Source organism: Haplochromis burtoni, unplaced genomic scaffold (genome assembly GCF_018398535.1).
Source record: "Haplochromis burtoni strain Fernald_Lab_line unplaced genomic scaffold, NCSU_Asbu1 Contig_51, whole genome shotgun sequence".
Lineage (NCBI taxonomy): Eukaryota > Metazoa > Chordata > Actinopteri > Cichliformes > Cichlidae > Haplochromis > Haplochromis burtoni.
Genome location: NW_024582412.1, coordinates 491,231 through 506,230, shown reverse-complemented (window position 1 = coordinate 506,230; position 15,000 = coordinate 491,231). Strand labels below are relative to the sequence as shown.

The following is a 15,000-nucleotide window of genomic DNA, read 5'->3' as shown; positions in this document are numbered from 1 at the left end:
TTCAAATGATGAATAGTAGGAATGCGGGTTCAGTTGAATGACCGACCCATCCTCATGCATTTCTGTGTCACTCTCTCATTGTCTTCTTTAGTTTCAAGACTGCGGATTCAGGTTTTGGCAGGTTTGTTGGGTCATGTGGGGGCTTTTTGCAAAGATTTTGAGTCTTTTTGTTGAAAATGTGCATGTCTGATGAAAGTATGTCATTAAGCTAGAGCCTCTTATTAACGTCCATTATATAGTTTCTAAATTGCTTCAGTGTCGTAGAAATCCAGTAAAGAGAACTGAATCCACTTTGGATCCATTATATCAGACATACATATTGGAGTCTTGTGTTTATCTTAATACTAACATACTTGCAGCAGAGAATAGCTTTAAAGGTTGTGTGGCAAGAAGATATGCTGTTAGTGAAGCTGTAAATACTGGAACGTTATCTTATATTCTTTGGTGATTTCTGTTTGTGCCTTTTCCGCATGTTCAGTTTTCCATTCAGGTTTTCTCTTTTCTTGAGCCCAAAACAGACTGGCACTTTCTGATGCATGCCAAGATAGCCATGTGTACTATTTTATGTGCTTCATACAAGTTACTTTAATTTTAAGGTGATGAAGCATGGAAACAACCAGGCTACCTCTTGTCATTTAGCACTTCTTCTGTGGTGTTTTAAGTGTTTTAACAAAAGAACTGAAATCAGCTCTTTGGTGAAGAATTGTGTGAAAGGAAGAAAAATGTATACTTCACATTTTACTTTATCTGCTTAACTTTTTTGATGGTTAACATGGCATGTGAATTGGTTGATTTGCTTGTGAGTACAGCAAATGTAGCAGTGTGTTTTGGACTTAATAGCCGTGAGCTTTGGCTACCTGGTGACCATTATGTCCTTCTGTTGCATGTCCCTCCTCCCATCCTTCTCTACAAGCCTTTATCAATACAAAACACCCCCCACCACTTGATGTAAGAAGACTAAGCTCTCCTTGGATCTTTAAAGAAATCTGAAAAGCCTACTCCCATCAGTATATTGTGCTTCTGTCTTTGTGAGGACGTGTAAGTTTTAGACATTTTTGGAAGATGTTTACATTTTGTATGAACATGAATTCAAAGAGCAGTTAGAGCAAAATATGTAAGTGTAAATGCTGGCATTTGATTTTACCTACAAAAAGGTTGGGAGTTAAATGTTTGGTTTTTTTTATGATCAAAGGATAAGTAAGGATGGTGACAATGCATCATGTAGCATGTTTAATGGTAAGTTTGGTAAACTCTGGAAAATTTTCTTGTGTAAAGCTCGTGTAAAAGTGTAAATTAGTTGAAAAAAAAGGAGTAGGTATTTTACACTCTACCGTTACATAAGTACATAAAAACAATACAACCCTTGTCTACTGAGAATCATTACAGTGAAGTAGAAGCCTACAGAACTCAAAACAAAAACTGCTGTTAAGAGCCATGCACACTACAGCAAGAGCATTTATTAAAATGCATTTTCGTTATTTTATTATGTTATTTCATTTCCATTAATTACTTCAGCTGGCCTCCTCCTACCTTCTGGCCCTTGATCCCCTACACTGGCTGCACTGTCCGAAGTTATGCCTTGGCTATGGCTGACAGGATAAAACTAGCCAAATAAATTCCAATCTAGCCTACAGAAGGTTGCTTCTGCACATGTGTAAAAGAGTTGGATTGCCAATGAATGCATTCCTGTTTTAATTGAAAATGATAGCTGACTGGAATGATAGCTGAAAATTACTGGAAATGAAGCTCTGTGACCTTGAACATGCCACTTTTTCTCTGCTGAAGCTGTTCATTTTCAATTTACTTTAACAGATGTCACCAGAATCACTCAGCATGATTGTAATGTATTACTTTGAGCCCTGCTGTCAGTATTACTTGCTATTTAAATGTATTAATTTATAAAAATGTAATTGTGATCGTCACCTTTCTAGCAAAAGTCAGAGAATATTTACACAAGATAAAAAAATAAATAAATAAAAAGCCACAAATATATAAATATATAAATGTTGCAAGGCTTTGAACTCTCCCCAGTTCAGAGATGGCATAAGGAATATTAAATCCAGTCTGTCTCATGATCTGCTGTCAGTTTGTTGACAGTTTCAATAGCAAGGTCTTATGGATAAATGAAACAACAAAAGCAATATCCATGTTATTATAAATTGCATTTATCCTTTATAATTGTTGGGATCAGGAAATGATCATTGAATGTCCTCACAGGTATAGAAGTACAAATGTGTGTGTGGTGGGGGTGTTGCAGATGGGAAACAAAATGAAGAAAATGATCCAGTTGTGACTGCAGTGTGAATCTGTCCTTTTTTGTGCTCTCATGTTTCTCATGTCCTGAAACATGGATCGTTCCTCACAGCTTTCTTTTTTTTATCCCATTAATCCAAGTGACTTTCCTGAACTGCAGGTAGAGCCCATTAAGACCTGACTGGAACCTCGTTTTTAACATTTGCTCTAATGGTTTTGGTGTTGGTTTTTTTTTTCAGTTTGTAATTATGTTGTTGTGAATCCTTTTTAGGTTTAACTTTGAAGATGAAACTCCAACAACAAACTTTGATACCTTCCCAGCAGCCATCCTCACGGTGTTCCAGGTAAAACAAGAAAACAAAACATTACACATATGTGTGCAATCATGCTTTCCAAATGAGAACAAGAGCATATTGACACTATGGAAAAATAAAGTTTGTTATCAGTCATTTTAATTAGAGCAAATGAGGGGTCTGCATACCTCCGTGTGCCCTAATGAGCTCACTGATAATCCTTCAATTAACCTGTACTCATAAGCCCTCACTCTGTAAAGTAATTTAATTCTGTGCTCTGTGAGATTTGCATGCTCCTTTACAACCCAGCCTCGCTCTGACTCTCGTTTCCCTCAGATTCTGACTGGCGAGGACTGGAACGCAGTGATGTACCACGGGATCGAGTCTCAAGGAGGCGTTCGCGGCGGCATGTTCTCCTCCATCTACTTCATCGTCCTCACACTCTTTGGAAACTGTATCCTTTTTGACATCACAACATACACAAAGTCAGAAGCAGTGCCCATCAATTACAGAAAAAATTTAATTGCAATGTAAATGCTGACCTTATCAACAGTAAACATTTCATTGATACATGTAAATGAAATGTTATTGCAGGGATGTTTTACTTTGGATCATGCTACAGCCAACTCATGTTACAAGTTAAGTCTTTCAAGCTCGTAAATATAGGCTGAAATGGGAGTGATTTCTCTAAAAAACAAAAGTGATGAAAGATGAGAATTTTTTGCCAGCTAGCAGTGAGTTCTTACTCTGTCAGCCGTCATGTACTCTTGTGAACTTGAGGTGAAAAATTAGGCCCTGCTCTGTCAGGTAAACTGACAGATCTATTCAGCATCAATTTTTCAGATTGCTACTAGTTTGGTGGGAAAAGCCAATGAATACTTAATCTGTCCAACTGTTGTTGCTCCTGAGTGCCGTTGTTATTCAGACACCCTCCTGAATGTCTTCTTGGCTATTGCCGTCGATAACCTTGCAAATGCACAAGAGCTGACGAAGGTAGGCGGGAAAACCAATCCAGCAAAAAAAAACAACCCAAAACAAAAAAACACTTACCAGATGTTGATTTTTGAAACACAGTAAAGACAGATTCATCCTTTACTCCTTGAACAAATTTCAGTGTTGCTGAGACACCTGGCAGAGTGAGCTTTTTCAGCAAGCTTTTCCTGGGTTTGATGTGATCCTATTTTCATGGCTATATTAGGGTTATATATGGCTGAAAACAGATATCAGTCTTGGGTAAAATTTCGACAATATCAGATGACACAATTAAATTCTGATTGACTTTTTTCCCCCTAAACAAAGGTCATGACTGCCTAATCTGATTTTGCCCAGAAAACTATGGAGATCTGTTGCAATAGTAATATATTCCTCTTAAGCACAAATTAATGTCTTGGTTGTCACTGGCTGAAGGATGAAGAGGAGCAGGAGGAGGCAGCCAATAAGAAGCTTGCTCTACAGAAAGCTTTGGAAGTGAAAGAAGTCAGCCCGATGTCAGCAGCCAACATTTCGATCGCTGCGTAAGTTTCTCTTTCCCCAGACAGCAGCGCTGTTCAGTCCCACACGGAAATAAAACTGTATGATATCTCTCCGTAGGTTCTTCCCTCTCAGTCTGACATGTCTGTGTGTATATTTGTACCCTGTTTGATTTGTCTGTGTTCTGAACTTCTCATCCACTCCCATTAAATCAGTGCCCCTGTGGTGTTTCTTATTTATTACACCCTACTCTTTACCCTCTTTAATATTATAGGCAATTAAGGAAGCTTCAGTGAGTAATACATGTGAGTTTCCACTAGCAAATTTCATGATATCATTTTTTTATTTTGCCCTTGAATGTTGCTACCTGCTGCTAAAATGGCATTTTATAATCAAAGCTGTTGTTTGATTTACAAATGATGCAGCTCTCCATTCTGCATCTTTAGATGATAATCTCAGTAGTATTTTAGATATCGTGTCCCAGTTATTTCTCTCTGTCTACTAAAGTTAGTGAGTAATGATTAGCAAAAAAATCATAAAAATCAGCGCAGATACTTGATGTGATACTCAAAGTTTTCTGAGGATTCTGCAGTCTTTGGAAAACTAAGTACACTGTTAGGAATTAAGAGTGTAAGAAGTATAAATAAAGTTGGGCACTGCTAATAAAATTCAAATGCAAATGACTTGAAAGTTTAGCAGGTTGCTGGTTTGTGTTAAAACAATGTCACAAAAATTACACAATTGGTCTTCCTAGCAAATTCAACCCATGGCCAGACCATGCAATGCTCAGAGAAACATAAAGAAGTCCAAGAGCTACATCTTAGACTCTATAAGCCTCACTTAGCATTAAATGTTAAAGTTAATGACAGTAAACTTGGAAAAAGACTGAAAACGTGCGACTTGTTTGGAAGGGTTGCCAAAAGAAAGGCTCTTTTCTATAAAAAACAAAAAACACAGCAGCATGATTCTGGTTTGCAAAGCTGCATCTGAACAAACAGCAGGATGTCTGGTACATGCTCCTTTGGATAGAGGAAAGTGGAGATGTTTGAATGTAATACACAGTGCGCACAGTCTTTAAATGCTACATTTTTAAGTTTAAAACTTCAGTTTTTTTCTGTGTTGCTGTGAACAAATTATGGGTTCATTGCATTTTTTTTTTATGTGGTCCCAACTTAAAACCAAAGCAATTCACATGAGATACTCATAAAGAGCGAGTAAGCTTAATGCAAATCATAAACAGTGAGACATGAACACTAACATTAAGCATGATGACAGAGACAGGGCAACACTGATAAAAAATGGAGAAACTCAAAGTGGCACAAGAAAACCAAAAGAACCCAAACGGATCAATTATTCGTAGCTATAAATTATCACGTCTCACTGTATTTTCCTATCTTATTCACTAAAACAGCAACAATGCATTGTCTCTGCATTGTGTTCGTACGTCATTGTTTCCACTTGTGTGTTAAAAAATTCTGCATAGGTCTTTTTGTGATGACATTTTTTTTATTCATTTGTAAAACTTGCTCCTTAATTGCCGTCGTCCTCACTATGAGGTCAGTTAGAAAATTATTACTGCCGTAAATCCCTGGCTAGCCGACTTGTTCCCCATTACACTGCTCTTAGTGTTATCACGTGGCCCTGTGCATTAGTTTCAGCCTTGTCAGACATGTTTAGTTTGTGCATTGAACAGTGTGCTCACACAAAAAGTCAGTGGGCTCATAAGAAACTCTTTATTTTTACTATCTGTGTTGAATGTGCTGTTTCAGAGAAACTCAGGGTTTCATTACAAAACTGAAGACAAAATCTAAGAATCTTCATTTGAAATAATTTTAAATATCTAAATATGTTTCAAATTCAACATTTCATTGTAAAATATAAGATTACATTTTTCCTCTTCATATGTTTTGGATTGAAACTCCTGAATGGTTTTCAGTTTCAGTTTTCGTCATAAAGATGTCACACGTTTTTCCGTTGCTGTTGTGTTATTGAAGTATTTGCACAGATTAGTCCTTTGCTGTAACACAGAAGGCAGGGGGCAGGTGGAATGTCACTCTTTTTGTCCACCTGCCCCCTTCGGATTTGTGTCTCATTTTTTTTTCCTTTGTTTTTGTTCTGCATGTACAGTTTTGTAAAGCAAAATCGAGATGCACTCTCTCGCAGGTCGTCCATCAGCAGCATTCAGTCACCGTGAGTTATCACTCTCTGTTACAATATTCTCCTCCTGGTCTCCTCTCCTCTCCTGTTTCCTTTCCTCTTTGCCTTCTCTTCTAGTCTTTCATCCCTTCTGTCTCCTTTCTTCTCTGCAATGCATTGTTTTTTTTCCCCTCTTTACATCTCTTCATGTTCTTGTATCCTCCCACTTTTGGACAATCTGTGCCCTCCTCTCTCCTCCAGTCCTCTCCTTTCCTCTCCTTTCCTCTGCACCTTCATAAAACTAAATTGTGTTCTGTCATAACTTCGTTGCTAGTGAAGTGAAATGTATTTATGGTTCTTCTTTTTTAAGTCATTGACACTGCACTACAGCAGATGGCACACGGTGCCACTGTGGTTTAATTTTGACTGTAAACTGTAGACTGTTGTGCCTCTGCCTAGCCTTCGGTGCCTACAGTAATAGATCTTCAGCTCTGTGATGTGAATAATTTGTCTATAAATGTTTAATTTCTCTGCTTTGCTACTACCACAGGCAGTTTGGCATTTCCATTCTATTTGTTATTGTAGACTCCAGGCTGTCACTAAAAGAAAAACACAACAACAACCAGCTTTTGCTCTCCCTCCTGGTGATCTGCTCTCTTAATTGATTACGGTGCTGCTGGAAGGCCATCGCACCTCTTTGAGTTAACACTGGTTTCTTATAAGGACTGCTCTTCTTGTGTTTTTGAGTGTGCATGTGCTATGTCACAATATCTCACCAGTTACTCTAGCATTTCTAGCTTTCATTTCTGCAATCGCCTACATGTATTTCAGTAGTTCACCTGTCGGTGGATACCTGTCCTGTCCTGTCTTCTGTCTCCCTGTCTGTCTCTTAGGAGTTATACTGTCTACTCCTCCCCCGCTCGATGTGTCTTGAGGTACAGGTGATAAAATGGAAATAAATGACAAAACCCATAAAACTCACAAATCATACTGTGAACAGGAGCAATATGCATTACATTGATGACAACCAGGAATATTATTACATTAAATGGATGCTCTATGTTTGATTTTTTTATTTTGAGAAATAAAAAAAGCTCCCATTTCGCCCCATAATTATTATCCCAGATCATCTTCCCCTAAACTCTGCTATTACCCACCGCATGATTTTCCTGCCTGAACCATTTGCACATGACTCGGGTCACCCTGTGCAATGTCAGTGAGGCATGCCATATTAAGAAGTCCCAGTAAACGTTTTGATGTTGTCTGCTACAACAGCTGTTCTAAGTTTCACATGATGGTTGAAAAATACTTCTAAAATAAAAGTTTTAGTAGTAGCTGTAGTATCTTTCTAATAATTGACAAAACAAACTTATCTTGCATGTGGGAAGAGTTAAAAAAGTATCCCTACAGATTACACTGTTATAGTGCCAGACTCCCAATGTCCTGTACAAATAAAATAAATTCACCATGCAACACACAATGAGACAGGAATAAATTAGCATGTATATATGTATTAATATACATGAATATGTGCTTTTTATTTGGAATATAGACATCTGATAATACTAGAATTAATACGCTGTGTGGACAAGTACGTCAATCTGTAAGGTTTCAATAATCTAAAATTCCAGACTTTCAATCAAATGACGTTGTGATAAATAGCAAGTATCAATATTTATTTATTTATTTATTTTATTTGTAAGGGAGGATTCACTGGAACTACTAATATACATGGAAACGTATGCACACCTCATGAAAACGTTAAAATGACCAATGTTACTGTTTTAATAAAGTTTACTGACGTCTTTAATAATAAAGGATTGCATTTATATAGCGCTTTTCGGGGCCCTCAAAGCGCTTTACAATTCCACTATTCATTCACACACTGGTGGAGGCAGCTACAGTTGTCAGGGGGATAGATTACTGTGCATGTTGTTGTTTAAAGGACTAAGCATGCTCGGTCTGTGCACAGCAATGATAGTGAGTTGGCTAGTTTGTAATGCAATAACAATAGTACATGCCCATATTATAATACAGGTTTCTAAACCTGTGATTTATGTGTTATGTGGTTGCTAGACAACATGATGACCTTACAATATGCAACATAGATCATTTAGGGGTCTAAGATGTAGCTGTGGTAGGGTTTGTAGCTCAGCTTCTGATCGTGTAGGAAGAGTTCATGGACGGAGAGACTAGAATTTGTGTATTTTAGTAAGATAAATATCTGTAAGTAAATGCTCAATTTATGAAATTAGTGGAAAAAAAATCTCATCTTATTGGTTCTTACTTTCAAATCTGACCTCGGGTGTAAACTGGGTACCTGTATTAAGTTTGAAATAGTTGTACATGTGTCCATTTATTATTATAAACCTTTGTTTTTTAGCAAACACTCACCTGAGTGGAAAAACTTTCTTTGAGCATATAAAATACTTTTATAAAATGTGCAAATCTCTTATATACCACAAAAAGCCTGCTTGTAGTCTAAAAGAGAATGACGCCTTAATAACAACATGTGAGATTTATACAGCCATACCAAGAAGAAGTGAGTTAGATTGGAGAAGAACATTTTAGTCTGTGACTAAAGAAACTTAAAACCCTGCATTAGTCAGAGATTTATAATGTAATTTCACAACATTTAAAAGCTTAACAGTGTAATATAAGACATACTTAGTGGTAAGAGAATTAAATGTCAAAATATCCAAATTAAGAATAAGGATCTCCTATTTAGACACAAAAATAATGCTTCATGTTTATGAGGACATAGAATTATTTTCTGAGTAAAATGCGAGTAAAAGTTTATTCATTTAACTCATTAGTCATTAAAGAAATTGTACCTGGTACAAACATATCAGGTAAATTTCATTTAACAAAACTCCTTTAAATATAACTGTTTACATTCTTTAACAAAATGACATGAAAAATGTACGTGTCATCGAATGACTTAAAGCCAACATTTTGCCGATAAGTAGATATTTTTTCGAGTGCACATTGCAAGAGTGTATGCTGTGTGAAGACATTGTGTACGAAGATTGTAAGAAAGAAAACTGTAAGAAAAATTGTCAAATTTTTCTATGTTGGTTTTGAGATACATATTCATGCATGGTAAGTAAAGGTTTCACCATTGCACACACCTGTGCTGACGCATCCATAGGCTTGTTTCTAACTCACTTATCCAGCGTCATTTTAAAGATAAATGTTAGAATTTGCAGATGACAGTGTGACTATGGGTGAAAGTGTGGATTGTAATGTTCACCTCATAAAGTAGAGCTAAACGTGTTGTATGTCATTACTTATTGCTGTTCCATGATCTTTTCCTGTGGGTTTTATTCGATGTTTGCAGCAAAGAGCAGCAGCGTTCAGCGAAGGCTATGTCAGTGTGGGAGCAGAGGACTAACCAGCTTAGGAGACATAACATAAAAACGAGCAGCGAGGCCCTGTACAACGAGCTCGACCCCGATGACCGCCTATTGATGTCCAGCGCCCTTCATCTGCACCCCGACATGAAGACTCACCTGGACAGGCCCCTTAGGGTGGAGTCCAAGAATGGAGACAAATCCAGCAGGGCCCCCGAGGGAGGGTGGGAGGAGGCAGGGCATCTCCGGCAGGATGACAACTTTCACACACACTCCAGGAAGCATCACCGCCACCACGACAGTAGCGGGGAGAGCAGAGATGAAGGAGATGTCCGGGGAGGGAGGCACCACACCCATCACAGCAGGAGCAGAGATCACAATGCTGATGGTCCACAGACAAAAGAGAGGAGAGGGGAGATGAGTCACAACCGCAATGGAGGGCAGGGGCACAGGCACCACCACCACCAGACCGGCTCCCCTGAGGAGGAAAATAATGACCTGCAGGGAGGAGGACGAGGAGGAGGAGGAGATAATAAGGGGCATCACCACCATCACTCACATCGTCCACCTAAAGAGGGGAATGGGATGTTGGCAAATGGTGCACAGTCAGAGCAAAGGGGTAGAGGGGGAGGTGGAGGAGATAGTAATGGAGAGAGGAAGGACCGATGCTCTCGTACAGGCAGAGCTCAGACAGCTCTGGGTGGAGATGACTCTAAGAGGAACAAGAACGGAAACAGAGGTTACAGGTAAAGCTGCAGATTTTGTTGTTCATATAAAATGCTTCATTTTCAAAAATAATGACCTAATCTTTCAACTTAACCAACACACTATACTAATACACTTTATTTAAGTCGTAATGTGTCCAAATAACTTAATTAGGTGTATTTACCTCAGAATATGTCATAAATTATTGATTGACTAATGATTCTCATTCACTGGCTGTTAGTTAGTTCTGACGTTTGATGATTATTTGACATCTTAAGTGTAAACAGTAATATGTAAGAAAATATGAAATTTTATAATACATTTTTTTATAATACTTCTTCATCCCATTCACTCATCTTCTTTCCATTGCTTTGCTCACAAACCTTAGTGCAAATTTTGCTTTGTTATTGCTAAATGTGTAAATTAATAACTGCTTTCCATGTCAAGTTAAAAAGATGACACAACTCTGTGTCAGTGTTGCAAAAAAGTGAGTTTTTGTAGGTGGAAGTTCTGATTGCGTCTGTAACAACAGACACAGACAACAAACACCAAAGTGCTTTTGCTTTTTTATTGTAATTTTCTGATGCAATGTATTTTGAACAGAAGTTTTTATTATTGTTGGTTTCATCAGCACATTTAATATATTACTGCTCCCAACTACAAACTGCAGCTCAGTAAGATTAGATTTTCACTCTGCTTCCCATTTCTTCATTCCACATCCATGACAACACTGTTTCTTTTTTTGTAAAGCCAGTTTTAGACAACAACCTATCTGAGTGGACATTACCAGCACTCCACGTGCCATTAATGGCCTTTACTTGTGATTCTCATTTGATGCTTGACCTCGAATCAAGTCAAATAATTAACTCCACCAAAATTGGTTTCTAAATAAGTTCCGCAAAAAATATGAAGACACAATTCTGCTGTCAGGTGTAGCTTCAGTCATAACTTGTCATAACTTAAAAAAACATTAATCCACTCTGAATTTCGTCTAAGGAGCGTGGAAAGAAAGCAACCTTTTCCCTGTGTGTGGGACAACTCCCACTAGGGATTAAATACCTGGGACTCTCCACCATTTGGTTCTAGAAGACCAAAGAAGCTTCTCGGATGAGAGGTGAAACCTCTTTAAGAAAATGAAAGGAGTCCAGCTGCTTTCTCTCGTGGATGACTGAGAGCCCACACAGACACACTTTGACTGTCTTGTTGTAGATCCAACTTTGAGGCCCATTTGTAGCCATCATCACTCCATGGGCGAATTGATCTTGTCAGCACATCTGCAACCTGGGTCAAATGGTTTTAGTTTGGGTTATGCACCCTATCATCGTATTTTTGTTCTAGGAAATTAGTAAAGTTTATTCCATTGAAGAAATGACAAAAACATGAAGATTTATTCAAGAAGACCTATTACCTTTTTCACACAAAAAAACCATAGTGTGGCTTTTATGGTCTGTATTTACTAAAACTGTCAGTTGAGGACCTGTGAGTCACCTGTACTTGTCCTTTTATTCACGCTGTTCAATAACATGTTATTTTTTTCTCCATGTATTCACCTTTCTTGGCCGTGTTTGGACTGTAATCAACAACACAAAGACTGATACTTCGGATTAGTGGCTCTGAAAACAGTCTGTGCTTGAGACTCTTGCAGTCATATGAATAATAAGTTTTTACAAAACTGTATGCAGTCCTGGCAGAAAACCCCCCCAAAACGAGGTATATCTTAAACTCAGATTGTTTTGATTGTTTGGGGTTCCCAGGAGAAAGCTTCTTCTCTCTAAAGAGAACATGGCAACAAGGCTTAAATTTGAAAAGCTGCATCTCAATAAACCACAAGAAAGCTGGAACAATGTCAGATGACACCAAAGTGGAGGTCTTTGTCCACAATGCACAACACCACATATCAGCACAAACAGCTATAAGGCACAATGGTGGAGGGGTGATGATTTGGGCTTGTTTTACAGCCACAGGACCTGTACAGACAAGAAGTCAGACATACAACAGAGCGGCTGAAAAATAAAAGAATCAAGTTGTTGCAATAGTCCAGTCAGACCTCAACCTGATTACAATGCTGTGGTGGGGCCTTATGAGAGCTGCTCATGAACACCTGAACTTATTTCATACACTGATACTATATGAAATTTGTGTTTTTAGAGCTACCTTGTGCTTCTTTGTACAAAAGGGAAAGGAAACAAAGTTTGGGGGTTTTTTTGTTTTGTTTTTTTACACTAAACCCATCTTTTTTTTCTCCAGGGAGATGGAGCCAGATGCTGAGGAGGAGAGCTTTACCTGCAGTCCTCAGCAGCCTACAGAGGATGTTGACAACCAGAAGAACTCCACTAGGGCCAGCCAGGCTGGCCTCAACAGCAATGCTATCCACATTCCTGTCACCATCACTGCCCCGCCTGGAGAAACCACCATCATACCCAGTGAGCATAGTGTGTTACTGAGACGGGAGGTGGGGAAGGATAGGGAGGTTAAACATATTTGTGTTATATTAGTTATCACTGTGTTACAAAGTTCAATCAAAAGTCACCACATCTCGTGATTAGCAAAGAATCAAATGAGTGAGTAGACTTTTATCACACATATAAAAGCAGCCAAATATCCTAAAATACAAAATGAGCTGTCAAAAAGCACAGTTTTATTTCAGCTGACGATGAAGCCCACACGCTGTGAAAAAATCATGCCATAACACTTGTGTTTGGATGACTTTTTTTTTTTTACCTTTTTAATCTGAAGGAGGAAAAAAGAAAATTTAACTTTTTTATTCAGAAATACTGCATCTCTTCAAGGTGTCTGTAAAAGTATGTGTACTTGTTTGTGAGCTAAGTTAATATTCTTCCATGTGCGAAAAACAGTTTTTCATAACATGGCTGTCACACTTAATCTTGACCCTGCAACCACGATCTTATGAGAAATGTCTAATTAGTGAAATGACGTGTTGTATATTTCTGTGAAGCGCAGCTATAAAATGCCTAAAGAAACTAAAAGCCTGCATTTAACATCCATAGAAAATATCTCACTTGTTACGGTCTGTGCTTCTTTGAGCTAAATGAGCGTATTTGTTTTTGCGCATCAGTGAACAACATCGACTGTGACAACCTGCAGCTCAGTGAGGAGAAGAAAGATCTGGAAGAGGACGAGGCAGCTAATGGGCCTCGGCAGATCCTTCCCTACAGCTCAATGTTCATCTTCGGCCAAACAAACCCGTAAGTTGCGAGGTGACTCAGCAGACTGGCGTGGGGTTAGCATAAACAGCATATTGAGAATTAAAAGCTTTAATTGATTTCATTCAGGTTCCTCTTTAAAGCACTGAAACAGTCAGTGGTTTGCTTATGTCTGACTCTTTAGTGGTTAATAACAAATCACCGTTATTCTCACTTGTCATGCTTAAATAAATCCTTTCTCTTTGGGGTATTTCATGCCTCACCTACACACAAAGGCAACAGTCACTCCCAGAAGTGGAGCTCTGGGTGTAGCTTCAATTTGGAGTCATTTTCTCTGTGAGGACCTGTTTTGGGGAGGAAAGCAGCAACTGCAAATATACAGTACTGTGCAAAGGTTCTTGAACCATCCCTCATTTGTTTTAATTTTGCTTCCAAGCAGTTTCTTGTAATTTCTTTTAAAGTGGTCACGGGCAATATTTTCCAGGCTTTCCAAAGGTCTTCCAAGGCTCTTCTTTGGACATTTGCTGCTTTTTGGATCCTTTTCTCTTCGCCCAATTAGAACATTATTTCTTGTGCATCCTGGGGTAAATTCTAGCTGAGTAACTGGAAGGTGCCACCTCAAATTCGAGGCCATTGGACACTCAAGTGGTCTCAAGATCTTATAGACAAGTGAGCTAAAGCATGGCTAGTTAAAATTTCAGCCTTAAGCTTTTAAGATTTAACACAAGAATTGAATCATAGTCAGAAGCATAACATAAAATGCAGATGCTATAGTAATGCTAATGCTATAAATTTAAAAAATATATAAATAGTAATGCTATAAATACGCAGATGCTCTATAGCTCTGTGAAACGGCATAGTTCAGCAGCAGATTCATTCCCTACCTTCATGTATTGTTTTGGATATGCGTTTGTCCACAGCCTGTTATGGAAGGATGTCACCTGAAAGCACCTTGTGAGCTGTCACTGCTAAGTGTGTAGTACATTTGCTCGAGTTTGTGCGTGCGTGTGTTTATATGTTGGTCTTGCAGGGTGCGACGGCTGTGTCACTATGTGGTCAACCTACGCTACTTTGAAATGTGCATCCTGACGGTCATTACCATGAGCAGCATCGCCCTGGCAGCTGAGGACCCCGTGCAAGCCAATGCGACGCGCAACGATGTGAGTCAGGCCTACATCAAGACTTCATAAATAAACATCTGGAAGTACACAACAAACACACTTGTTGTCAGACAGATAAACACACATGGACAAGTATATGCATGAAAACATGCAGGCTAGCACAGGCCGGATGAGGATTCACACATAAACACGTCTCATTTGGGCTGACTGACTGATTCATTTGGACCGATTGAGAAGTTCTTCCTAACAGGATCTGACAGTTTATCCATGTTGAGGAATGAGTGGTAGGAGGCACAAAAACAAACTTTTAATCATTTCTTGGTGAAATAACTGATTCGCAAGTGGTTCAGAGCCAAAAATCCAGTAACTATCCTGTTTTTGTATTCTTTACATCCCTGTGTGATATGTTAGCCCATGCTGGGAATAAGGATGATTTTTTTGTTTTGTTTTGACAGACGAGCACAGCTAGTTAGTATTGTAGTCAGGGGTGCAGAGGGAAACTGTG

General features: G+C 38.6%; 1 protein-coding gene across 1 annotated transcript in view; it reads left to right on the top strand.

The window, feature by feature from the left end:
- The window catches only part of cacna1bb (calcium channel, voltage-dependent, N type, alpha 1B subunit, b), a gene marked incomplete in the record, with an annotated part of 232,306 nt that overhangs the window by 158,106 nt on the left and 59,200 nt on the right, over positions 1-15,000 (top strand). Inside the window, 9 exon segments of the mRNA XM_042220572.1 lie at positions 2,525-2,597; positions 2,883-3,000; positions 3,472-3,539; positions 3,954-4,060; positions 6,144-6,206; positions 9,493-10,251; positions 12,458-12,633; positions 13,287-13,416; positions 14,405-14,534. Of these exon segments, the coding sequence (XP_042076506.1) occupies positions 2,525-2,597; positions 2,883-3,000; positions 3,472-3,539; positions 3,954-4,060; positions 6,144-6,206; positions 9,493-10,251; positions 12,458-12,633; positions 13,287-13,416; positions 14,405-14,534 (1,624 nt within the window).